At 45.7% G+C, this 26,925-nt stretch overlaps 1 protein-coding gene across 5 annotated transcripts in view; it reads right to left on the bottom strand.

Moving 5' to 3' along the window:
- Window positions 1-1,527: 1,527 nt before the first annotated feature.
- nfia (nuclear factor I/A) overlaps window positions 1,528-26,925 on the bottom strand; it is a 129,123-nt gene continuing 103,725 nt past the window's right edge. For 3 of the 5 annotated variants that reach the window (XM_053855902.1, XM_053855894.1, XM_053855928.1), the window contains 9 exons: window positions 26,639-26,704; window positions 25,311-25,385; window positions 17,325-17,442; window positions 16,425-16,552; window positions 14,937-14,987; window positions 11,708-11,886; window positions 11,067-11,232; window positions 8,977-9,065; window positions 1,528-6,492 (listed from right to left, as the gene is read on the bottom strand). In XM_053855902.1, coding sequence (XP_053711877.1) covers window positions 6,478-6,492; window positions 8,977-9,065; window positions 11,067-11,232; window positions 11,708-11,886; window positions 14,937-14,987; window positions 16,425-16,552; window positions 17,325-17,442; window positions 25,311-25,385; window positions 26,639-26,704 — 887 coding nt within the window. In that variant the 3' untranslated portion in view covers window positions 1,528-6,477. The remainder of the gene's footprint in view (window positions 6,493-8,976; window positions 9,066-11,066; window positions 11,233-11,707; window positions 11,887-14,936; window positions 14,988-16,424; window positions 16,553-17,324; window positions 17,443-25,310; window positions 25,386-26,638; window positions 26,705-26,925) is intronic. The other 2 variants (XM_053855910.1, XM_053855919.1) reach the window with 2 other exon arrangements.

The raw sequence follows: 26,925 nt of genomic DNA on the forward strand, positions 1-26,925 counted from the left end.
CCATGGATCCTCGGAGCCAGCGTGTAGATGAACAAAGAGATTTGAGGCTTCACAGGGAGACTCAAAACATCTGGGTCTGGTCCATCGTCTTGCGCACAAGGCGGGTATGGAAGAGCATGCAGTATATTTGGTGGTTACATCAGCTATAGTCGAGGGCCTGACAGGACAGCGAAGGCTACTGGTGTTGAGTTACAAAGAAGTAAATACAGTTCACAGGCACTACATCTGATCAGTTCCATACAGGGGGAATATGCTGGTTCGTTTCTCTTTTTTTTCCGAAGCTGGACGTGTCGAGCCATCCAAAGGCCGACTTTGAGTTTCTACAAAGTGGATACCAAAAGTCCTCTTTTCTAGTTGGTGCATAGTTCTCATGCAGATTAGACTGCTACGCTTGAAGACGCCGCCGGGAAGCATGGAAGTTAATTCGGATTCACTCCCTGACGCTGGCCAGACACTTAGCACCATGTGATGGGAAAAGGAATAGGCAAAGTCTTTCTTCCGGTCTGTGGGTTCTGTGGCAGGAGGCGCAGGGTTAAACTTGTGACAAAAACTTTGTAAACAAATAAAACAACGATAGCTGCAAACCAGTCATATGCATTGAAGAAAAAGAACAAAAAAAAACCAGAAAAAGTTTGAAAAGTTTTACCTCCAGGACAGCAGGTGGTGCTGTCACCATGTAAGAGGAGCACCTTGATTCACTTCACCTCACAACTTTTCAAATGATGATGTCATGAAATCACATTGCAGTCCAGGAGGTGGCGCAGTCCAACATGGCGGGAGATGGTTTATCTGTAATCTGAGTTTTGCAGGTGCCATCCTCTGCCATTATTGCAACGTCACAGAGAATTTTATTACTTTTGTTTTTAAGAGCCAAACATTGTGATGCACGCTTCATGTAAAATATATTGTGGTGGTTTTGTGACGCCTCAGTCCAATGTGTGTCGTCTTTATTTTCAGTGTGTTGTTGAGTGAAGTAATTGGTTGTGCTGTTTTAGAATAAACATTGAGCAATTTTTTCTTTAGTGATTCAGTGTGTTCGGTTCTTCGTTATGTTGTTGGGTTTAGGTACTCATCATAGTGTTTCAGGATGTTAGTTTTGTGTTCATTGAGTTGCAATATTTTGTGATTGTTGCTCTCTTTAGTAGCTGCTTGATGTGGTTCATGGCTGGTTTGTCTTGTTGGATTTATAACTATAGCACAAATTATTTTGTTGTGGTTTCGTTATTTATGGTAGTGTCATTCATTTTTGTGTTTTGATGCACTATTAAGGGGATTGCTGTTGTGTTTTGTCACGCGTGCGCATAACTGCTGCACGACATATTTGGTCAGTAGTCGATCATTCAGTGTAGCGACAGTTGTGTTCGATCATTACAGTTCCGTGAATTCATGTTATCGCTCTTTGTTTGGTGGTGTAGTTGTTTGTAGTTCTGTGGTGGCACGCGGGGAGCGCCACTGCCCGGCCCTCCGGGGCTCGGAGGGAGAGCTGGGTCGGGAGTGAAGAAAGAAAGAGATGGAAAACAAAAAGAATCATGTTGCATAATCAAGCTGTTTATTTTCCTGCATGGAATGGTGAACACAAAAAGATGCCTGATGCAGTTATAGTCGCGGCATCCTTGGGCTGGCTAAGTCCTCGTCTCCTGCCTACAACTAACATCTTCAGAAACAAAACCGCTCGCTTGTCTTTCCTCAGAATGACCTAAATTTAGCTTCAACACTGATGCAACAAAGAACCTTCAAACATACAGCATACTAGAACATCCATTTACAATGGTCTTATCGCCACAGCGCCCCCTATACTTCTCAAGTACAGGAACATGCCATCCCATCGACAGAAGAGTCCTTAAATACAAAAGAGGGAGAGCAAATCAAGAGAGTGTGGAAACAGGAAAGTTTTCAACTTAAGTCCAGTTCCCGGGAAAACAAACCAGTTCTAGTCATGTGGCCTCGATACGACAATCAGAAAATTCACAACACTAGTTTGTCCTCGTTTAATCAACGTTACAAAAGTCCTGCGTTACAAAATAGGGCAGCGTCAAATCAGTGTAATTAATAAAACTATACAAACTCCCGGCCTGCCGCCGCCTCCCACCTCGCTAAACTCTCTTCGCTGCTGTACCACAACTAAACGACACACGACACAAAATAAGAACACACACTGCCCAACTATTGCTTTGAGAGTCTTTTTTGTCTTTCGTTAAAAAGGGTGCAATTTTGTCAGAGCCGCGCCGTCGCTGATTAGAAGCGCGGCTTTGTGACACTTTTACAAAATGTCCGTGCAATTTTTTCCTTTTATTCCCTTCGCTCTTTTTTTTTTTAAGCACAGGAAGCTGTTTTTTTTTTTCTTTTTCTCAGTTTCATATTTAGTGCAGATATTCAGGGGAGTAATGCCCAGCTAAAGGGAGACCAAACGAACACGCACAAGTGGAACGACTAAACCATCACAGTCTGACACCAGTTAGAACTGAAACATCTGCTGTTGGACGTTAAAATCTCGTGTGCGATGGAGAAGTAGTCGGACTTGGTTAAGGCTTGCTCGTGACCCGAGAGATACAAATTCAAGAATTGTCTGAAGGAAAAATGCAAAACTGTGGCCGGCCGGCGGAGGTGTCCCTCCCCCGGGTGACGGCGGCTCAGCTCGGCAAGAACATCACAGCGGGGCTGGCTTCATCATTTTTAGGGACCGACCACGGAGCGCGACGCCAGTCACGTGCACACCAACTTTGGTTGAACGTAAGAAACAAAAAAAAAAAAACAAAAAAAAAAAACAAAAGACGACACAAGACAGATTCCACGCGAGTGCAAGCAGGTATTGCATATTTGTACGTCCTCCTTGTTTCTGGGAAGAAAAAGTAACACGATGATCGGGAAATGAAGAAAGACTCTTCGGAGCACCAGAGTGAAGAACGTTGTCTGTTTAGTGATCGAGCATGAGATTGGAGAGTTTCACCTGATTTCAACTGAAATTATTTGTTCACGTGAAAACAAATGGTATGAAACCAACAACCTTCGTGGCTGCTAACAACAGCAACTGTGGGGGAGCATTGTTCTGAGATGCTGCCGAGCACCTACATTTCGTAGGCAAATATATTGGGTGTTTCTTGTGTTTTAATATTTGTAAACATGCTTCCAAGGAAGAGATTCATTTTTACATCAGCCACAATCTAACGTCTAAACTAGAATTTAATGGCTCCAGTGTCTCACCATTTTCTGATGTGATACCTCCAGAGCCTTACCGGCGGCGGTACCGTTTGTAGAATGTGTCTGGGCAATGACGTCACATTCAACAGTTGCAATTGGATTTAATTAAAAAATATAATAATAATAATGAAAAAATGGAGCATCAAATGAAGTGTTCAATGGCACTTTGTGCCACACATCCAATATTTGTATTAACAAAAGACCATTTTTGGTTGTTTGCCAAGCATATGTCAGACGAGGACAAGTGGGCTGCTATGTACCGCGTCGTATTCGATGTTTCTTGCGAATGCTACCATGGAATAAAATTCCAAGTTTAGCCACTGGTATCATTTCATTAAAGTTCTCTGCTTGCTCAACGATACAATTTACAGCAACCGTAAACTGTTATGATTTCATATATAGCTTCCTTGATACACAAATTTGGGTAGCTTATTTTTTTCTTTTTTTTTTACTTCAAAAAGCTGGCTATTTCTCGAGAAAACTTGAAAGAGACAATTTGAGGATCATTAACATATTTTTAAATATGTTATTTTTTATAATTCACACAGCTGTGTGTTTGCTCGTAAACTCAATATATTTTGGCAAGGTTAGTAAACCTGTTTGAGCGCTGGTTTGTGAACATAGAAACAGATAAAACGAACAACAATACACATATTCAGAATAAATAATTAAAAATAATGACTTTAAGAGTAGCAGTTAGTGTTACTTAGCTTAAGTAATTATATACAGCAACTTTGTATTTCTTGTAGCTTCAGCACCATTTCAGTAGAGTACAGTTAGCTAACTTAGCTTTTGCTTGAACTTGTTAGCTGGCTAAATCACTGCATTTAACTTTGAGTTAATGCACAACAATTGGCGTGCCACCTAGCATATATGACTGCTCAGTGTCGGCTCTCTGCAACATTCATCAAATGTAACATTTACGTGTTTGGCAAAGCTAATTGAAACAGTTTGATCTTTTTTTTTTTAAGCTATAAACAGGTAGAGGTTTTAGCTAGCAATGTCATTCAGTGTTTAATGCTAAGACAGCTAACTTAACTTTTGCACTCACTGATGCCAGTGTAGCCCTTGAATTACTTGATTTTTAAAGAAAAACAAGTATGATAATTCACAAATGAACGTGACTGGCTATGAATGGTCCATCATATTTCAGTGAAGATTGAAAAACCTAACTGCGGTGCTGACAGTTAGAACACATTTTTTAGCTCAGCTTTATCAGTTTTGCATTTTAGAGCTCAGAACAATCTCACTCTAATTTAAAAATAAAATGAAATACCATATTTAAAAAAAAAAAAATTCTCATTTTGTGGCAGCAGTTTCATAGTTCTCACGTTTGTAAGCTGAAAACAAAGTTTTAAAATGTTATTTGTATGGCCTCAGTTAGCTTATTTAGCTTTTGCTCTCTTGACAAGAACAGCTTAGGGACGAGTCGCACCATCTCATGCTCATTCACTAAAGATGCTCAGACCACTGACCCGAAAACAGAATGGAGCGGAAAACGATTCAGAGTTAAACAGTTAGCTTTTCTGAGAATAACTGCGTTCCTCCCAAGGTTCAAATGTTGTCGCTCAAGTTACCGACAAAGCGGTGTCTGCGAGGGAAGAAAAGTCTCCACGTGGGATCTCGCGCAACCTTGGGGGACCGGAACGTAGCTCAAGGCACATTGATGAGGAACAGTTCTCGTGATAGATGATGACGACATGAGAAGCAGAAGTGATCAGCAGCTGGAGGAAAAAAGAAAAAGAAAAGAGGGCGGACGAGAAGAATGGAGCGATGTCGAGAAGCGAAGAGAGCTGGTTGTTTGTGAGGCCCCCTAGTGGCCAAAATAACAGACGGCTGCTGGCGAGTGCCGAGTTTCACAATATAGTGTCTTTATCTCACTAACTACGTCGTCTATGAAAAACTCTGTCACTAACACTATAGAACATGCACTTTTTTTTTGTTCTTTTTTTTAACTTTTTTCACTTAAATTCACTTTTGTTCGACGCTGTGGTGTGTGTGCGCGTGTGTGTATATATATATTTACCGTATTTATATATATATTTATAGTATAGGAAAAGGAAAAAAATAAAAGTTGCATGTGAAGCGTCGACGATGGACGAAAGCTTCCGGAGACGCCCTCCTGATTACACGCAGGAATAAGTGCTTCCGATTGGCCGGTGCCTCTAGGAGACCCGGCCGCTCCACGGGCCGGCCCACGACTGACCCGTTGAGGATTATCAACACAAACTGGGGAAATCCCTCTGATTGAAGCCCGATGGAACTCTAATTGCTACGTACTTTTAAAGTCAATCCATGTGCTCTTCGCAATAACTTAACCGCTAGGCGCTTTGTTTTTGTCAAACAAAAGTATTGATTGTTTTCTTTTAAAGGTTTTTTTTTTTTAACTAGCAACAGAGTGTGAATACAGCTCCCCTTATTTCTCTCAAGGCTTTTTTCTTTTGTACCCCAATATTTTAGAGTCCCAGAGGTGTGAGTGGACTAGGAAGAAAATATATATATAATGTCATATATATTTTCTGTCTCCGACCAGCTATCTTACAAAAAGATTCAGCCAACAAAATTGCACTTTCCTCAGGATCAATATTCCACTGGTAGTCGCTCTCGGCCCCCCGCGTGATGGCGCAGCTTCGCCCAGACTGGTGGATGGATAGAGAAGGAAGATGGTGGCTAAGAGAAATAAAAACGGGAAAATAATCGATGAAGCATCCCGGACAAACTTCCTGGCATTGGCGACCCCTCCACACGAGTAGTTCCTTTGACTCTCTGTCCGTGTCCTTGGAAAAGAGCCTTTGTGTTCTGCGCTGGCCACCAGGGGGCAGGCTTGAGTGGAGTCCATCCCAGAGGGGGGATCGGGCAGGGGGTGTTAACTGGTGGTATCTTCTCCAGGTAACGCCCTCCGAGAACCCTCGTGACTCGCTGATGATTGGAGAGATTCTCCCCCCCACACACCAGAGGGCGCTCTCAGTCTTCTGCTCTCCAGAATAAAGGAGAGAAGGCTCGTCCCCTGCAGAAGGGGTCATAGCGGAGGAGCGGGGTCTGGCACTATATACGGACATATAAACCATATGTCGGCAGGAAGTCTAGAATATACAAAGAGGGTGTTTCACACCGGGAGGGGGTGTTCGATCCGCTGTAGCCATGCTGATGCTGCTGAGTCTGATGGGGGTGGAGTCACGGGGGTGGGGCAAGACAGGGCTCTCTGTCACAGCTGACGTCAAAGTCGGAGGAGGGAGCTTCAGCGATCTGCAGGTGCAGGAGGGTGGGGCCTCTGGAGGTCTATCCCAAGTACCACTGCAGGGGGAGACACAGGACACATCAGTTAACGCCGCACATGAAAACGTAACAAACATGCTCCCCCTAGTGGGGATGCAGGCACACTGTCTTGATGTAAATGACATGTTGCGGACCTGTTTGTAAACGGTAACGTTGCAAGAACGGATGTTGGGCAGAGCAACATAAGATTGCAAAAAGATCGCAATTTTTAATCTCAAAACAAAGGATGAAAAAACATCCCAATCATGGCCGTCAAATTTGGAACACTGCCTCAACCAATGCCAAAAGTTTTTGAACGAACCAACATAGACAGCACTAAAAACCACTTTTGTTGGCAAGATGTGCTCAGATATTTTTTGAATGGCGCCGACCGCACGTGGGTCAGTAGGTGCAAAAGAGCCATCAGGACAAGCAGTCCACTACTCTCTTTGCCCTGTTATATTCAGAGCGCCCCCCTGAAGGGGCAAGCGCACCACTCAGGAAACTTGCTGACTCTGCCGTTTGATACTTTTTCCTGAGCTTGGGTTTTTGGGGAAACTTCACGCCATGAAAATGTTTGTCACCTTTTTCTGTGTGTGTGTGTGTGTGACAGAGAGAGAGAGAGCATGAGAAAGGGACAGGTTGAGTAACCATCCCGAGTTCAAGTTCATCTGCGTTGCATCATGTCTGGTTGCCACGGACGACCAGACGGCCCAGGACGTGACCGCCATCACCAAGGCAACCACACCCACCCCCCACCTTATATGTCTGTGCTCCTGACACCTACCTCTGTCCAGCACTGACGGAACATACTCACAATTTGGGAAATGTAAGTTTCACTCAACTGTGTGTGAGTGTGTGTTGCAGGGATTGTCTTCACTCAGACCTCACTTGCTCCTGACTCGTTGTAATTCTATTGCTGGGTGTGTGTGTGTGTGTGTGTGTGTGTGTGTGTGTAGTAGTGATAGAGGAGAAGACTGGAAGGTTAGTTTTTAATCAATACAACTTGCTGACGCTGGGACTTTTCTCGCTCGCTCTCCCTCCCGACTGTCTCCCTGGATGTCTCTTGCCCGCTCGCTTGCCGCCTGCAGTGCAGCTCCTCCTCCTGTCCTGAGAAGACTCACCGAAGATGAAACTCTCGGCGGCCAGACGCTCCGTGTGTGTGTGTGTGTGTGTATATATATATATATATATAGATATACTATGACCACACAGATGCTGACAGCTGTGATTCAGACGGGAGCAACTCGTCCAGAACAAGGGAGCTCCACAACATGTTTGGGGACTTATTTTTAGGCAGGAGAAAGTTTCTACAGTTCCTTGGTGTGTATTTCTACGGTAGACTCACAACAAGCCACCAACTGAAGACAATTCCATCAACTTCACGCCACCAAAACATCTCAAATATTACTTCCTTTGATAAACTTCTGGGCGACTTTTCTTTGAATACAAACTGAGAACTGAGACGGATTCAGTGACGCACAGAAGTTCGGTTGAAGGGCAACGGAACATGACTGTCGTTGGTTCACAAATGAGTGCAGATCACGTAAAACACCTCCAGCGCCGAGACTCTCGCTCTCTTCCTCTTCCTATGCATCTCATTGTCTCTCGCCCAGACAAGAGCCAAGTCAGCACATCTGTGACACGCACTTACAGACTGGATGAGTCATGGGGTGGGCGTGGAGCATGTTCAGTGTGTGAGGAGGATAGTTTCACCTTGAAGACGGTGCGTGAAGAGGACATCGGGACCGACGGTGCGGACACACACACTCGCACACGCACAACATCAGGAATATTCAGTCCATTTTGATTTATCACGTCACGGTTCGACGATCAGATATTGTTCTGCGTGTGTTTGCGGCACAATACTGAGACACGCACACATGTTGGCACCAGTCGATGCCAACTCCCTCCCTCCATCTTGGTTGCCATGAGCGACCGCCGTCGTCGCCCAGGACAACCACCACGCCATCCCCGGTGGGCACCATGCCCGCCTGCACTCACACAAAGCCAGTGCCATCTGCACCCCACATGCTCCCCCCAAAACACCTATAGAGCCGTAGCAGACACACACATACACAACGGAATGCACAGACTGTCCGGTCGAGTCGCCATGGCGATGTGAGGCAGGGAATGTTTACTGTATGCTCCCAGGGTTCTTGCTACCGTCGACCGCCCAGGGTGACTTTTGTTCCGTCTTTTTAAGTGTGTGTGTAATTATGTTGTGTTGTTGTGTGTGTGTGTGTGTGTGTGTGAGAGAGAGTCCGGCACTAGGGTCACACACTTTTATGCAGCAGGGCTCTTCCTGCCACTCAACTAATTCAGCGCACCCTCATTGTCCCAAACTCTTCCAACCTCTGGGCCTGCAGAGGAAAAATCACTCTTTAACAACGACCAATAAAACCCGCCACAGTCTCGACGGGTCAGACCCACCAATCACTCAGTCACATGGTGTCGAATATGAAACACGAGTTGAGAAACAAGACAGAATCTGGGTGGCGATGATGAGTGAGTGTGTGCTACCTGTGGCTGCTGAGGGATGTTGAAGCCGGGGTCTCGCGGTCCCACGCTGACAAACCGTTGGGCAGGAGACGTGGTGGGCGTGGAGTAAGCTGCAGGAGCGAGGAAGGCCCGAGTTAGCATCAGCACAGTAACAGTTTAAACGAAATGAGCTTTTGACGATTAAAAAATGCTCATCCTCGTCTGACTACCAACTGCAGTGTTCCATAAAGTTGCAATGCAGGAGCGACCTCCGTCCACTTGAATTCACTCATGACTAAAACTGTAGTACACGACAGGCTAGAGTGAGGGGATGCAATGTTCTTACCAAAATTGAAAAGGTGTGACACATGCTTGAAATCTATGCCATGGGGCCAGCAGACCCGATATGGAGGTAACATGTACGTAACACGACTTAACCCTTGAGCTTTTTCACTGACACTGTACTGTAGGCTTGTAAATGGGTTAGAGATAAAGGCGTACTGTAAAAGAAAAAACTCTTCAGTGAGCCCCAAAATTTGGGATTGAATTACATTCACTCATCTAATGTGTATATTATGACATCACCAGGCAGTGGCCATAGTCAATTACAAAACTTCTACAAATGTTTATCTGATCCTTCTCATCCCTCAAGCAATGGCTGCTTCTGCGCCTCACTTTCTGTCTCCCTGTGCAATCTTTATCAGAGTGAATATTCCTCTTCACAGTCTGAGTCAGTCAAGTTCCTTCTCGAGCTCTACGTTACACTTGCACTATGAAACCACATCCTCATCTCCTCGACCGGCGGTTGCTTTTGAGTGTCAATTTACTCAAAAACCTAGAAAGAAGCACGGCCACAAAAGTTACTCAGATTAAAGTTACAGGTGTCCATGTCCTACTTTTCAGTTCAGTCTATGGCACTGCATTGAAGACCATGAACTATAAGAACTATAGTTTAGTGTGCTGTCATCACCAAGCAAGATATTTAGAATGTTAATTTGAAGAGTTATTTAAAAATGAAAAGAAACCCTCGCTTCACCGTATACTTCAAAATCGTGTCAGATTCTGGTTTGAGTAACATTTTTATTTCATCAACCTCGTGTTGGTGCTTAATCTTAACTGTTTTCATGCAGACATCTCTGCCCTAAACTACACAAACCCATGCTACAATTTCAGCATTGATGGATGTTGCGGTTGTTGTTTGGAACGTGATTGAACACAAGGGCGAGATGAATTTGAGGAAGAAACACGTGGATGCCAATGGCATGTGACCATAACGTTTTTTGACCAATCAAAGAACAGCTCTATTGTTGATGCCAGTAGAGACATCATGGAGGACAATATGTGATCATTTCAGAATTACCTCTAAGGCTCCATTGGGAAAGATGAATCTACATGGGGGTGTGCTTGGTGAATCGTGACATTCATTGTGGTCCTAGCTTTTACAGCTAATATGCAAGCTCAATGAGTAGCTTCTGTGGATACTTCCAGCAGGATGAAACGGCCTATTCCTTTCAGCGCTCGCGCTCCTTTAGCTTTGCCATTTCTTGATTTACAGCGTGAACAAGAGCTTGTCTGGCAGTAATGTTTCTGCTGAGATGAACGTGGTTCACAACACCTCGTAACCAAAAATTAGAGACCAAGGTGGAGAGAAAACTTGCAACGTTACATTACTGAAACAAGAAAGGAGGGTGGTGAGCTGTGTCAGAGACTCGGAGAAGAGCATTCCAGAACTTAGAAACGTACCCATGCAGACCCGGGGAAGCTAGCACTAGAGCTCGGAAGCATTTAGCTTTGACCATCCTGGACTTCAAGTATCGCTGAACATTGTGGTGCCTAAAACTGCAGCTGACTTTTCCTTGTTTACTTTTGGTCTTGTGACGCTGAAGTTTGGAAAGTGTGCAAGAGTGCAGGGTAGGAATTAACAACAATGTTCCTGTTGTGTTCGTGTGTGGGCAGGATTAGCTACATTGGCAAATAAACACGTTTGTTTTTGCCAAAAGAGATTTATCGAAGCCTCAAGTCAAATTATAATCCCACTTAAAAAAATAAAAAAAAACTTTACCGCGTCTATTTTTGAGGAAAATAAGTTATATTTCATTTCCAGCCTGGAGGGGACTCAGTCGGGTACTCACTCGGTGAGGTGGGAGAGTTGCCCCCGCCCTCAGTGGAGGAGGTGGAGGGCGGCTTGGCATCGACGGGCAGCGGGACGGGACGGGCCATCGGGGGAGGCGGCGGCGGGGGCAGCATCGGCGTGGGCAGGAAAGGGTTGTGGACCTTTCCTTGCGAGCTACCATTGGGCTGGAGGAGAAGAGATAGAGGAGAGGAGGGGGGAGGGACAGGTGAGTCTCCAACTTAGGTAGTCGTAATGTTTCAGTAAGAGGCGTGTGCATTACAGTATAAAGTGCCTTATTGTGTGCCCATTTACTCTTGGTGTACTGTATATGTGTGAGTGACATCATCTCTTTATGTGTGTGAGTTTTTAGTTTTAGATTTTATGACATCTGCAAAACACACCCAACGTGTGTGTGCTGGTGAGTGTCAGTGTGTGTGTGGCGGGGCGGTGGTGGAGGCAGTATTGATTCAGTGTCTAGACGCAGATATATCAACTATCTCACTGCAGACAGCAGGCCACACACACACACACACACACACACACTGCAGTGATTTCAGCTCCAGGCCTGCAAACCGAACCTGATCTCGCAGAGGCAGGAAAACCCGACGTAGGTGTGTTTGTGTGTAAGACAAGAGCGTGTGTGTCTGGGTGTGTGCTTACGTTGAGGAAGCCCACCTGTCCGGCCTGCTGGGCGGAGTCAGGACAGACCAGCTGGACGAACTCCTTGAGCGTCTCCTGCGGGTGATACCTGATGGCCGGGTGAGAGAAGTAGGACCCGGGCTGCTGCAGGATGGGGGAGGAGGAGAAGTGCAGGCTGGAGGGGGGGGCGTGAGGGCTTGCTGCGAGGAGGGGGGGGAGACAGGAGAGAGAGAGACAGAGAGAGAGCATTATTAAGAGAATGAGAATCGGGTGAGTCTCCACTGGGGGGCGGGGCTTCACATGCAAATTCAGGATGACGGACAGACGGATGAAACAGACATCAATCAAAGGAGGAAGGTACTCCTCTTCTTCATTTCATCTCCTCCACTCTACTTCTTTGCGCCCCCTTACTTCTCCTTCACTCCCACTGCTCCTCTCTCCATCACTTGCTCCTCCCCTTCCGCAGTCCCATCCGTTCCCCCAGTTCTCCACAACTTTCCCGCCATATCAGCGTCGGCAGAACCTCCAAAAAGCGTCCTCATGCCGCTGCTTCTCTCTCAGCCGTCCTGCCTCTTGTTCTCCTGATCCTTTCTGCCTCCTCCTCTACTCCTGAATGTAATTAAGCCTCTAATTGGTCTAATATTCTCCGATTGCTTGTTAGTGGACGAGGCCTTGTTAAGGGCTGTGATCTATAGGGCCGCGAGGAGAGAGAGAGAAAGAAAGACATCCAAAGTGAGGAAGAGGAGAGACAGAGAGATACGAGCCCAGGAAGAGAGAGAAGGATGGAGAGTTAAAGCTGCTGCACTAATTCACTTAAAGTCCACTGTGATTTATCACTCTGACAATACACACTGACTCTGCTTGTGTGTGTGAGTGTGTGAGTGTGTGTGAGTGTGCGCCCTGTGGCCAGTGTATTTACAGTAATCATTGAATGGATGGTTTTCCCCGGACTCTAGTGTACGTGGTCAGGACATAGATTTGTCTGTGTAGTTGCGTGTGTGCATGTGCAAATGGGTGCGTGTGTGCTCAACGATCAACAAGGATCCTCCACAAACCCAAACTCGGCCTCGGACACAGAGAAGGAAAGCAGTCCTTTAGTCATGGACCTGAATGTTGTGCATAAAAATACTGTTGACTCTTGTGAAACACAAATGTGCTGCTTCGGAACGAGGATGACGGAAGCGGAAGGACACCGCTCGAGGATCTTGGAATTGAGATGCAGCAATTCAAGGGAAAAAAAGGCATGAATCACGTTCAGTAGCCAAAACATCATGACCACCTAGGGTATACAGCATGTGCATGTCAAACACAGAAGAATCAGGATCAGCGCCACTTTGCAAATTAGCTCCGTCTTGCTCTCCACCCTCACTCTTCCTCCTCTCGCTCGCCCATCCCTTCATATCTCCCCCAGGCCTCACCTCTACTGCTCGCCTCTCCTCCCTCCCACTCTTCCACAAGGCGGGAGAAAACAGGTGAGATGAATTAATCTGAGTTCTGAGGATTAAGTCGACGCCTGTTGCTGCTCAAACGTATGAGCAGCAACAGGCGTCGACTCCGGAGCCCCACAGCTCCTCCATCAGATCCTAAATCATTCTCAATCCTCTAATCTGCCGCAACACCAGCCGGATTAACTCCCACTCTCTTGGAAAACACTCTGAAATTTTCCACATCACCTCAACACAGTGTGAGTTGAGGAAGTCACATCGCAGAGTTCAGTCAGTGAAGTCATGGATCTAGAAATATAATCTGAGCTGCACAGACGAGGCTTGACCACCACTGTCAACCATTATCTAAACATCTTCGTGCATCATCACCGGTGCACTAACACGCATCCGTCCTCAACCAGCTTCTCTTGCTGACAAACCCACAGCAGTTGATAGGGAGAAAGAGAGGGCAAGGGACGGTTGGGGTCTGACCGCCTCACCTCGAGGTCCAGCAGTGACGGGCCGCTGGTGCTGGTGGTGAGCATGAATCACTCGGGGGGAGGAGCAGTAAGAAGAAGAAGTAGCGCCGCAGAAACCAGACTTTTCTGACTTCTTGTGAGTGCCGGCGGGCAACGGCATCCCTGCCAAGAACGATGATGATGATGATGATGATGATGAAGGTGAGGGCGGGTCAGAGGTTTTGACTGCACCTTTTTGCAACACCTCACAGAGGAGGAGGTAAGAGAGATGTGCAAGAGCTCATCTGTTCGTGAAGATTTCTTTGTTATTTCATCATTTAAAAAATTGAGGTTTTTGTGAATGTAAAAAAAAAAAATCTTCAACGGCATCATGTCATCTTTTCAGCTGCTGCCATATCGGTTTTGAAGTGGTGGATTCAATTCTCCAGAACGACGTGCACCATGCATTGGAGCAGCAGGTGGGACCTGGAGGACTGGGGCTTTCACAGAAGGGGCGGGGCCTCATGGTGACGTGCAGGAGAGAACAGGAGGAGTACGGGAGCGAGGGATGAACTGCTGAGGATTTGTCATCTGACAGTGAGACAGTGTTGATTTGATATTTCAAGTTCACTTGTTCAGCGGTCGTTTTCTCCTTCAGTCCATCCATCAGACATTATATTCATCTTCTCATCTCTTTATCTGCTGTTCACTCCTTTATTCTCAAGCCCGTGGACTCACTTGTTTTTATATATATGCATCTATCATTCATTCCTTCTGTTATGTTTCAGATGATCCATCCATGACTTCACTTCTTGAGGTTCTTCGGCAACCTACTCAATTCAGCTGGATTTGAACCAATAACTTTCTCACACCTCCTGTGCAGCGTCTCGAGCACAGACACTGTGTGTGTGTGTGCAGTCAGACAGGAGACCCCCGAAAAGATTAGCTCATCATCACACAGGTGAGTTCAACTCCTCGCCCACTCATAGATCACAGGTTTTGTATGAACAGCATTGATGATGATGTCATCCGCATGCAGGCAGGTGGGTGAACATGAGGGGTTGGAGGTGTGTGTTTGTCAAGGGGAAAGATGGTGGACGCAACAGACGACCAACAATCAGGGCAGAAGAAAAATTCTCTCTCTTTTTGGTTGCCGACAGACAGATGCAAAGAAAGGAATCATTCAGGAAGAGAAGACGACCAGATCACGGAATCCAAACCAAACACATCACAACACTGAACCGAGAACATCGAGGTCACGACCTCACAGGAGGCAGTGATGGAGAGGAGGTGTAGTAGGAGGAAGAGGAGGAGGTGAGACGGGTTCACAGACACAAAAAATCAAAAAAGCGTGAGCACAGTCTTTACCTTGTCGGGAGATGAACGAGCTAGCTAGCGAGCCGCGCAGCTTATATCCAGCTTTCCAACGCAAGACGCAGGAAAGAAGGAAAAACAAAGAGGAACCAAAAAAAAAGAGAAGAAAGAAAGAAGAGAAGCAGCATGAATACACTGGAGGAGGAGAGAGAGATGGAGGCAACACCTTGTCGTTAAGTCTTCATCTCAAAGGTACACACTCATGTACACACACACACACACCGGATTGTTTTTGTTTTCTACTCTGTTTTCAACACTTTTCTTTCTTAAACTTTGACCACATGATCTTGGTTGGTCACATTTCTGTGAGTGACTTTTTGTGCTCTTCAAACATATCCTCTTCTCTCCGTCTTCAGCTGACACTGAAAGAGCCTGTATTTCGACAGTTGTTTAATTCATGTTGCGGTTTTGTCGAGTCATCACTTTCACCTATGACGTCACGTTCAGACGACCGCAGCAGAAGCGTAACTTAGCTTCCAAGTGACTAACAATATCAATAATAGTTCCGAGATTTATACATTTGAATCTCTGTACAGAACAGAGACCCAGACTAGTTCTATATTTTTGAGTGTATTAGATGTTAAATAAATAAATCATGAAGCGGGTGAGATTATAGTGGCACATTTGTAGTCAGTGAACTGAGTGATGTGACAGCGATTACTGACGTAAAATACCCAACACAAGTTGCGCATCGATTAGCGGTAACTCATTTGATCTGGAACAGAACTACTGTTAAAATGTTTTAGCGTCATCTTACCACAAGTGCATCTGAAATCTGTACACAACTCTAACCCAAGAGATCCGACATTTAAGGGTTTGAGGGTGTATTTCAACACGTCCTTTAATGTGTCTTCTGGATCACAAAAGCACATCAAAGAGTACAAAGAAATCCTTCAAGATTTTCAGACACATTTAGTTTTGTGTGTCGCGACGACCTTTACTTCCTGTTCTAACACATGTGTCTCGCTCTCTCTCCCATGATCACCAGCTGATCAACGAGATTCCTGGCACTGCCGTTTTATGGGACAACAGATGGTGGAACGCAAAATTATTTCAACCCTTTTTAACTTTCCCTTCTTAAGTTTTCTTGGGTGCATCCCATTTCTAATCACTTGCTCATCTGACCTTTTCTGTTGTCAACTTATGATTGTTGCTGCATTTTTCTCTGTATTTCTGGACACTGATTTATGGATCATTGAAGAAAGTTGGTTCTGATGTCTCTTGGTCTCAAAATATTTCGAGTCAGCGTCCCCACACACAACAGACACACGGCACGCGGCAGTGTTTCCACTCTCTCTGCTGTCAGCGTCACGGCACACCATCACATGAAGGCATCGCTCCGTCCCGCTGTGGAGCGGCAGGTTAAAGGTGAGATGCATGTGTGTGTGTGCGTACATGAAGAGGGGGTTGTGTGTGTTAGGCGGCGGCGTGTTATCAGGGGAAGCCAGCGGGATGGAATGTAGTCGCCGCGGAGACGCGTACCTGGCTCCACGTCATGCCAGCTGCTGGCCTGGCTCCCGCTGCCCGGAGACCGACCCTGACCCGGGTAGTAGGACTCCTCGCCGGGACTGTCCACATCCTCCTCCATGCACTTTATCCTCTTGGCCGAGCTGAGGGAGACACATGCGTCAAAGCTGCGCTTGACATGTGGAACACAACACAGGACATCTATTCAAAAAGTCCATGTCGACAGTTTCCTGTCGTCAGCTCCGTGTTTGGGAGGTAAATAATCAGACCACGGTTGTGAGAAATACTGGCGACCTCGTACACTTTCGTCCAGATTTCCCAATCTCCAGATGTGTTTTTGACGGTGCTGGAGAGTGTGTGCGTTGACGTGTGAAGTGTATATGGTATGTATGAATGGAGACTCTTTGACTTTAGTAAAGACTTTAAATATTTCCATATGGACCTGCATCAGTGCCTTGCAGCGCTGTGTCTGTGTGTGAGCGTGTTTATGTGTGTGAATGTGTGCGAGAGAGAGAGTGGGAGGTCTCATGAGAAGTGTTCAGAGTCAAAGTGAGGTAGTGAGTATAAAGGACACAAACAGAAACACACACTATCAGTTAATCTCAGGCAGTGGTTCAGAGTTTGGTGTGTGTGCGTGTGTGTGTGTGTGTGTTCCAGGGCAGGTATCTCAGCGGACAGACAGATGACTCTAGCGACCACATCGATTGAACAGAGGAGGTCAGGGCAAGCCTGGCGAGCGTGTGTGTGAGAGAGAGGCAGACTATTTAATCTTTGAGGAGGAGCAACATGAAACAGTTGCTGCTCAGGAAACACACAACCCGACTGCAGTCTGAGTGACAGCCAGCAGGGGGCGACTCCCTTATATGTCATCATTGAGTTGTTTCCCCAAAAATATGTGTGTGTGCACACGTGTACCTGGAAGAGGAGGTGCTGGGCAGGGGTCTCCTCATGGCTCCTGGGCTCATGCTGTAGTAGGAAGAGCTGTCCAGTTCTGCCAGCGAGAAGTTTGGACCAGTGCCGGCCGCAATGGGAGCTGAGGAGAGAAGATGGGGGGGAATATTAGTCCAGATCAGAAGTCAAAGGAGTCACCGGGCACATTCTCTGATGACTCTTGTTCAATGGACAGTTGGTTCGTGTGTCACTGATCAGACGATTTTGGACCCTTGGGGCTGAACATGAGCCGTGGTCAAATGTGAAGATGTTAGAGTGAAGTTCTGCCTCGCTTCATCCATGAAACAGATACACCATAATGAAAGAATAATGGTCCCTGATCCAGGCTCCCGTGATGCTCCGCAGTGGTCAGTACCCATCAAGAGCAGCCCAGAAGGTGGGTACAAACTTCCACAAACTTTTCTGGGCTCTGTCCAGTGTTGATGTCGACCACATCCCCCTTCACCCTCCCCGCCGGAGGTAGCATCTCGTCTGCTGAAGCTCTTAGAGAGACGAACGAGGAAGTGAGCGAGGGAGCGAGAAAGAGAGAAGAGATGGCCCTTTGTTGTCAAACTCTCCAATTTGAAAATGCTGCGGAACAAAGGCAGCAATCAGCTTCAAAACCCGGACATCCGTCTAGCCCCGCGCCTCCAGCCCCCCACTTCATCGCTTTATTGACAGAGAGCATGATGGTGTGATGGGATGAAAGAAGGAGGAGGAGGAGCAGCAGCACTGACAGGACCTGGTGGGTAGTTTTCTGCTGAGCTCAGCACCCTGCGCTCGCTCGATCTATCACTTGCACTCTCTCTCTCTCTGCCCTGCAGTGATAGCTCTGGCCTCACACACACACTTGCACACCGACACATCCGCACAAGGTCCCCACTGTCTTCAGGTAACTCTGAACATCTCAAGTGTGTCTTTAAATCAGGTATCATCAAATAAGTACTAAGAAGGATCCTGCGACCTCCTGACCTTGGCTGCAGTGCCACCATCTGGATGAGGAGGTTGAACTGACTTTTGCATATATCTGTGTTTGTGTGTGAAAGACAGAGAGAGACATCAGCAGCTGACACTTGCTCGTCAATGATGATGAGTTTTGCCCTCCCGTCCAGCTGTTGGTCAACTGTGACAGTTTAAGACGGGACACAGTTAGGCTCTCAAACACACTCATCCTCGGCTCTTGGCACTTTGGTTTCACACGAAGACGCAATCATAAGAAAATAATGATAAACATCAAACATCAGTCTCATCTTTGCTATTATTATGTTCAGTGAGTGGTTTCCTGGGTGACAGCAAGGGCTCATTGTTTTGTTATGGAGCTCCTCACAAGGGCTGAGAGTGACAAACGTTTGGATGGACGGAGTCTGGGAGGTAAAGGTGGCGAACGTTTGTGTGTGTGTGTGTGTGTGTATGTTGTTCAGCGGAATGTCAGATTTAGAAAGAGATGGATGTCGTGGTCAGACGTTTTCTGTCTGTATAGTGTTCGGGTGATGGCATATATCGCTCTCGCCAAGGTGGGAGTGAATGTGATGACGCATGTAAATGGGTGGGCTAAAGGAGACCAAAGTGAGTAGTGGAATTTGCAGGACAGTAGTGGTGAATGGACAAAATTGCAGCACTGCGCAGAAGTTGCAGTGACTGGCACACATTGCATTAATAGCTAATAATAATTGCTATTTCCTGCAGGGACTAAATCATGGACTAATACAGTGACCTTTGGCGGCCACCGAGATCAAAGCACACAGCCCAGGGGCCACACATGCCTCTGAGTGTGTTTGGATCCAGCCTAGAACAAAACTAAACTGTCATCCTGTATTTATCATTCATTTCTTTCTGCATATAACTAACATATGCTAGCGTGAGCGCGTACACGTGTCGAGTATAACTTGTTGCATGTGTCTTTTTTCTTCTGTGACAAATATGTTCAACGTTTAAGTGTGACATTCAACAATATTTTTGCAACAACCCTCTATCAAATCTATCAATGAATGAAATACTTTTGAATGATTCTTCTCCCTCTTAAAAAAAAAAAAGACTGGATTCCCGAGCACAGACCTCCACCAAGCAGCTTGCGGTGTCAGAAAATCTGAATTCCAAAGTTGTTCACCCAAATCCAGTTAATATGGTAGTAAACTGGGTTTTAAAAACAAATGCCATTTAATCTCAACTGTTGTGTTAAGGAATTAAAATATTAACATTTGATGGAACAGATTCCAAACAGCAACACCTCTCACTAGTCCTTGTTTAAAAACACTCTTTCAAAAAAAATCCTAACAAAACAGAATGAATAACTCGATGGACAACAGAGATAATCAAATAGCGGTCTTTTATTGTGCTGATATGGTTGTGTTTTCAAGTGTGTTGTTGTCCAGCTGTAACAGTTTTACTATTATTATCACTCTGGTGTTAATAATTAAAACTGCCGCGCATCTTTGTGCTATTTGTGCCGCGGTGCCCATATGGTGTTGGCACACAACCAGGTGTGTGTGCGTGTGTGTGTGTTGCCAGTGGCAGCAGAGGGCAGAAGGAGGGAGGGATGGATAAGAACTATACAGGCCTCCAGCTTTATTCATCTTTTCATCCTTGCATTGCCCTGTGACTGTGTGTGTGCGTGTGTGTGTGTGTGTGTGTGTGCATGTGTCTTGTGGGAATGCCTCCAGATGAAGGTACTAGCAGGTGCCAAGTGGGTCAGCTGCCTTCTTATCTGTTTGTGAGTCTGTTAGTGTATCTGAGTTGATGTATATGTGTGTGTTGGCAGAGCGGCGCCTTCATATAAACATAATCCCTAAATCCTAAGTCTAATATCAGCTCTCTTGACACGCTCAAGAAAAACAGCGTGCACATGAAACTTGTGCCGGTGCCAAGGTGTGCCCCAAGCCCCGCAGTCACACATCATAGCCTTCCTGTGTGAGTGTGTCTGGGTGTAGCAGCTTGCTACAAGTGTCTCCAAACATCAAAGTGTTTGAGCAAGAATTAGAACATATAGCTGACTTATGAGATTTCATCAGTGACAGACGCGTCCGAATCCAACCACAGACTCATGGATCCAGAAGGATGGAGCTGGAAGAAGAGGAAGACTGCCAGCTGTGAGGTTCATGGATGTGAGGATGACAGACTCCAGAGGAGGATCAAGAAGGTTCCTGCTTTCTCTTAAGAGTGATGTATTTTGCATGTGTGCGTGTGTGTGAGAAATCTCACAATGTAACCACTAGACTAGAAATACAAACATGATCGTGTGTGAGAGTGCTTCAGTCTGTGCTTTCACCCAACAGGGCAACAGCATGTGTTACAAGGCAAAATCATTCGTCAATTAGCCGCAATGCAAACAAAATTCAACTGCATCTACGCGCAAACTAACAGAAACTAAAAGCAGCACAAACTAAAAACAACACAAACTAAGAAGACTGCAATGCAAAGGGACTGACCGAAACAAAAGAGAACACGAAATAACACAACCTGAATGCAATTGCAAATGCAACACAAACAAAAATAACCTAATGTAAACTAAGCGCAGAAACAGAAAAGAAAGCAACATATACGTAAAAAAGCTCAAAGAAACGAAATGCAAACTTCACAGAACATAATGCGACCAAAAGGTAAACAGAACAAAATATCAATGAAGCGCAAACAAGACTGAATACAGTGGAGATTGCAAGTACAAGGCAATGCTAACGCAACACTAAGCAATGCAAATGAGACGTGACGTGAATGAAACACAACACAAACTAAACACAACACAAACAGAACACAACATAGCGGAAACATAAGCAGAACACGAATGCAATGATAATTCAATTGGTAACGCAACATAAGTCTAACACCGTGTGAACAAAAGGCTACACAAATCAGATGTGATGCAAACAAAACAGACAGAATAGAAACCACAACTCAAACAAACGCAATGAAAACTAAACATGACACAAACAGAAAATGACACAAGGCCAACACATATGTCTGAATGAATAGGACAAGAAGTAAAGGAGACAAAATGCCAAAAAAAATGCAACGCAATGAAAAAGCATCTGGTGGAAACCTGTCTAAAGCGCTGAGTTAGTTAATTCACACATTCTGTACAACAAAAGTTAACATTAGGCAACATTAGCTCAGTTGGTCGCCGACCATCATGACCTGCTTATAAAACTCATAATATTTAATGTGGCAGCTGCGGACCTCTAAACAAAGAGCGGTGCATATTTGTGAATATTCGAGAGGATCACATCACAACGAGCTTGAATGCGATGACACAGCGAGATAGCAACGCTGCAATAACTTTGGTCAATATGACTGCTAAAGGAGTGCGCGGAGAAACTTGAGGAAGTCAAGGCGAGGCGGGGTGAATGACAGGCGGGGAGGGGGGAAGTTTATTAGCAGACAAGAGAGAGGAAGGGAGGATGATTGAGGAGGAGAAGTCAGAATCCAGTCTGCTGAAATATACTGAAGTGACCAATTACATTTACAACAAGCTGCTACACTAACTGAAGCCCTCTCTCTCCCCCTCTCCCTTGCCCGTGCTCTCTCTCTTTGTGTGCCGCTTTAATAGGATATTGATCGACAGAGAGAGATTCGATTGGCCTGCCAGTGAATTGTGTAATGGCTGCACAACGCCAAGGTCACCCACCGTGTGTGTGTATGTGTGAGATCTGTTCAATAGCCCGTCTTCCCCCCAACCACCCCGAACCATCTTCGGAGAGCTACAGTCTTTACTCTGACCCGCGTCACTGTTTTGACTTCACATTTCTGTTGTTTTAAGTGATGCAACAACAGGTGAGACAGTCAATGCTTAAACAGGCGTCGGTGAGTTCAACTGAAGCAACGGTGACATTAAATCTGTTTCAACAGGCCTGGCCGCATGGTGAGTTCAAGGGTCGGCTGAGTTTTAATCTAGAGTAAGATTTGACGCACATGTGAGTCTCTACCGGGGCAGCGATCCTCAGCATCTGTGAGAACAGGGCCTGGAGATCAAATCAAGTGTCTGGTCACCGTGGGACGTTTGAGTGTCACAGCTGATGAGAAAGCCGGGGATCTGTGGTCGCTTTAAGTGTCTATTGTGGCAGCAGGAAAGTGTGGTCTATGATGACAGTCGGAGAGCAGAGTGTTTGCGGTGGCATCCAGTTAAAAAAAAGTGGGACGTGTGATTGATAACTGTGGTTCCTTCACTGACTGTGCAGTCTGTAAGTAAAAATGATCACTGGTTACTTTAACTGTCGGTGATGACAGTCGGAAAACAGAGTGTCAGTGGTTAAATGGGCTCAAGTGGTGTGTGTGGCTGCTTCATGTTTTGAGGGATAGTAGGACTTTTGAGTGCCAACCATTGACACTGAACTATCCTACTCTCCTGAAGGCACTTGAAGCAATCAGTGACACTCCACTGTCTTACATGCACTGAGACACCTGAAGGCACCACTGACACTTCACTGTCCCACACTCACGGAGACACTTGAATGCACCACTGACACGCTGAAGTCCTACAGTCATGGAAACACTTGAAGAAGCCTCTTACCTGTCTGTCTGTCTCCCTGGAAATCGGAGCAAGTTCAAAGGCATGTCAAGTCACACTTGCTACAAGTGAGGAGGAAGTGACATCACCATTCTGCGAAACACAGTCGCGGGACTGGCCAGAGTCCGGACTTGCTGAATAAACAATCAGGTTATTTTATTGTGAGTGTCCGAGTGTGTTTGCAGACGCATTCCTCACCGTCTTGATTTATCTTTAATTGAAACAAATCTGGTCGAGTCAGCACTTCTAAAAGCATAGTTGCTCTCTTCATACTTAAATACATACGTGCCTGCACATGCACACACAAACACACGCACGCACGCACACACAATTCAGGTGCATTAGCTCTTAACTTTCAACTTGAAGACATACACGGACTCTCTCACACACACACACACACACCTCCACACACACAAACACTGGCACTCTAATCTATAAGTGATTCTTCCACAGCCGCATCGCTGCAAATCTGCTGACCACCACAATACACACACACGCGCGCGCACACATACACTTGAGTGCGATGGAGAATGGTTGTGTGCATCTGTGAATACATTTGTATTCGCTCCACACAGAGTTTGTGCAAATGGAGCGTAGTATTAAGATTCAACAGTGGGATTAGAAGTCACTCCTACAAGATTCAATCTGGATTGGAGCACTAATACTGAGTGGTGGACTTCCTTAACAGAACTCTAATGTGAACAACTTCATCACGACAGATGTAACTCACGGCGACAAAATTGAGTGACAACTCCCAGTCAAGAACGACAGCTGCCCCACAGTAAACTGGACCAGGCGCACTGTCCTCCCCTGGTTCTGGTGGAGTCTAAATAAGTTTGGATCTTGTTCATGAGTGAGGGGAAGAGATGGAAGAGCTGGCTCTGACCAGACAGCGAGAGATCAGTGACTGAAACAAGCTTCTTATACAGTTATCTTCTTTTTGGATGCTGCACTACCTGTGGATCATGACCTTTGACCTACAGTGGCATCAGAGCGAGAGAATCTTTTAAGATTGTAGTTCATAATGAGTGTGTGTTTCTCCTCACGGAGCGTGTGTGCGATTGTATGCATGCTGCGTTTGATCACACCGGGATAAGTGTGTGTGATCGATGGCACTTTGATCAGGCTTCTGTGTGTGTGTGTGTGTGTGTGCTGACAGGCACTTTACGTCGTCTATTGTTAGCGGTGGGCGATCGACAGACTCATATAGATCCCACTGTCACTCTCTCTCTTCTGCGTGTCGGCACTTTTAAAGGTCGCCCCTCCCTCTCCATGTCTATCGCACGTCTATCTCACCCTTCCCTCTCTCCTTCACCCTCGTCATCCTGTAATGCTCATCACTTACTCCGAGAGTGGAGACGAGGGAGGGAAGGGCAGATGATGTCACCAGATAACGCTTGGTTTCAGCAGGGGAGATTTCAAAACCAAGTAGTCACTCCACAGTCACGTGAGAAAAAGTCTTCTGACTTGATCGAGTCAGTTTCATAGTCGAACCACAGCTGTTCAGAAAATGATGATGTCATTGCTCTGCCTCTCTGTCTCCACCTCAGAGCCTCACTCAAGATCGCCACGTACGGCATCACATTTGTGGTCGCTGAGTTTTTAAAATGCTGCAAATACTCGCACAAATAAGTTGTTTAGTAAATAGGAAATCTGAAAAGAAAGATTAAAAATATAATCCAGTCTAAACATTAGCAGCTACAGGGAATGACAAACAAATGACGTAAAATACAACTATTGAGTGACAAATAAAAATGCCATTAAAATATAACACTTGAACATTAATTTAGTGAGCTGACTCTTAATGCCAAGACTCTCATTTAGTATGGTTTTACTTTGTCGGTCTACTGTCTACGCTCTGCTCTTCCCAGGTTGGCAAAGGGTGCTGCTGCCATCCACAGCTGGATGTGATTTCCTGACTCAGATCACCTGTGTTCCGGCGAAGTGCAATAGATTATCACAATTACGACCAACTCTTACACACTGCCCCTGGTTTCCACTGAACCTGTCACAGTGGTTTTTACGCTGGACCCTGCATCCATGTTTTATCTTTGTGTCCTCTCTGCCACCTGTTACTCTAATGGATTCTTCATGGACGTATGGCACTCATCATTGGGATCGTTTTTTCAATATAAATTTATGAAACTCTGGTGTTTAGTCTGTTGATGGATTGCTCACTTCCATGTTTGTATCTCGTTCAATCCACCATTCATAACAGTGAAATCCATTTCACTTTCTCAGGATGACAATAACCAAATAAAGATGAACCACAAATGAAAAAGGATGACCCTTCTCTCGTGTATGATTAACATTGCGTGGAGAATCCACAGGTGAAGTGGGACACAACACACGCGAGTCAACGTGCCAACACGTGACTCACATTCACATCTGTGAACAGCTCAAACGTGTGTGTGCTGCGGTGAAAATAATACAAATACATCAGCAGGAGGCTGAGACTTAAAAGGAGGACTTACTCTGCGAGACCCGGACCAGCTCGGCCACTGTGAAAACTCCTGGTGTCACAAAACTGTCCTGGAAGCCCAGGTGACCTGAGAGGATGAGGGGAGAGGTCAGTGACTCACGTCAGTTGTGGAGGGAAAACATGACATTTGCATGCTTCAAAGCTGTGTGTCCTATAATGCACTACAAAACTGATGAAAGCTAGTGATCCAACTTCATTTGCTTTGCTGTGTGATTGAGTTTCACAAATCTACCTAACACTATCACAACACAACTCTTAATAAACAGTATTGAACAGTTAGCAGTCATGCTAACAACGACATGTGAACGACAGGAAAAACAGTATTTGTAAGAGTCAAGAATAGGAAGTATCTCTTCTGTGCACTGATAATGGTTAACAGCTGAGCGTCTGACCTTGACCTGGAATACGGCTACGTGCCAGTAGACACACAAACACACATATGGGCAGACTTTTGTTTTTCCCATTCAAGTTTCACTCAAAAATCTGCTGTAATGATTGAAAGGTCCTCACGGTGTCCGACACACACACACACACCTGAGAAGATGAGTTGAGAATGCAAAATACACACATTTCAACCTGAGTTTCACACTTGAACCTCACTGGCAAGTCTTGAAAAAAGATGCCTAGGCACCAATGGGCTTTGCTGTGACCATTATCTTCCCTTCAACTGACCTTGAAGCAGCTAGCAATGTTTCACACACTTGTGTAGCACACAAACGCACAACCTTCAACCATATCAAAAACACAAACGCACTAAAACGCAAATCCTTTGAAGATCAAACTACTGACCTACAATCTAAGTTGGACCGCAGCACAATAGATCATACCATGTTAGACATCTTCTGTGCACAGTGTAAAACACCACACAGAAACTGATGCTAAAATACACACTCATACACACAGCATAGGTCACATCAAAACACGCCACTTCTCCCTGACCTAAACACAAAAATTCATCTCCAGATTGCACATAGTTAAACAACTGCAAAACACAAACCACAAAACTCACTCTGTGGCACGCCCTCACAGACACACACATTTCTGAACCTGCATTCAAAAATGTGGTGTAATGATTTGTGTGTCTGCACAACATCCCCAGAACTCATGTAAACTCACACACCGAGGAAAGGATATCCTCCCTCTCACACACTCAGGCAATACTCCACGACATCCATCACCACACACACACTAGAATCTGTCACACGCACTTCCCTCACACAAACAATCTATACAGTGGAATGTGTGTGTCATGACAGCTCTGTCTGGGTCACAGGCAGGTCAAATGTCATGAGGGGCAGAAGAGAATTCCAGGGGTCTCACCGTTCTCCGGCTGCTCCTTGATGTCGGAGTCGCTGGCCTGGTTGGGGCTTTCTGATTGGCCGGCTTCTGGAGGGAAACCAGAGAACAAAACGGAGGATTAGATTAGATTGCACGGACAAGTGACAACGGTGCATTCACTGACAGCCACTCTTGAATGAGTCACAACATGACTGAAGGCAGCACCACTTCCTGAACACGCAGGAGAGGATTGTGGGAAAACCGTATAGTGCTGGATCATGAACGCAGCCCGGGGTTTTTTGTTCTTTTTTTTACCCAGCATGCTCTGA

This window comes from Synchiropus splendidus, chromosome 1 (assembly GCF_027744825.2).
Source record: "Synchiropus splendidus isolate RoL2022-P1 chromosome 1, RoL_Sspl_1.0, whole genome shotgun sequence".
In the NCBI taxonomy this organism is placed as follows: Eukaryota; Metazoa; Chordata; class Actinopteri; order Syngnathiformes; family Callionymidae; genus Synchiropus; species Synchiropus splendidus.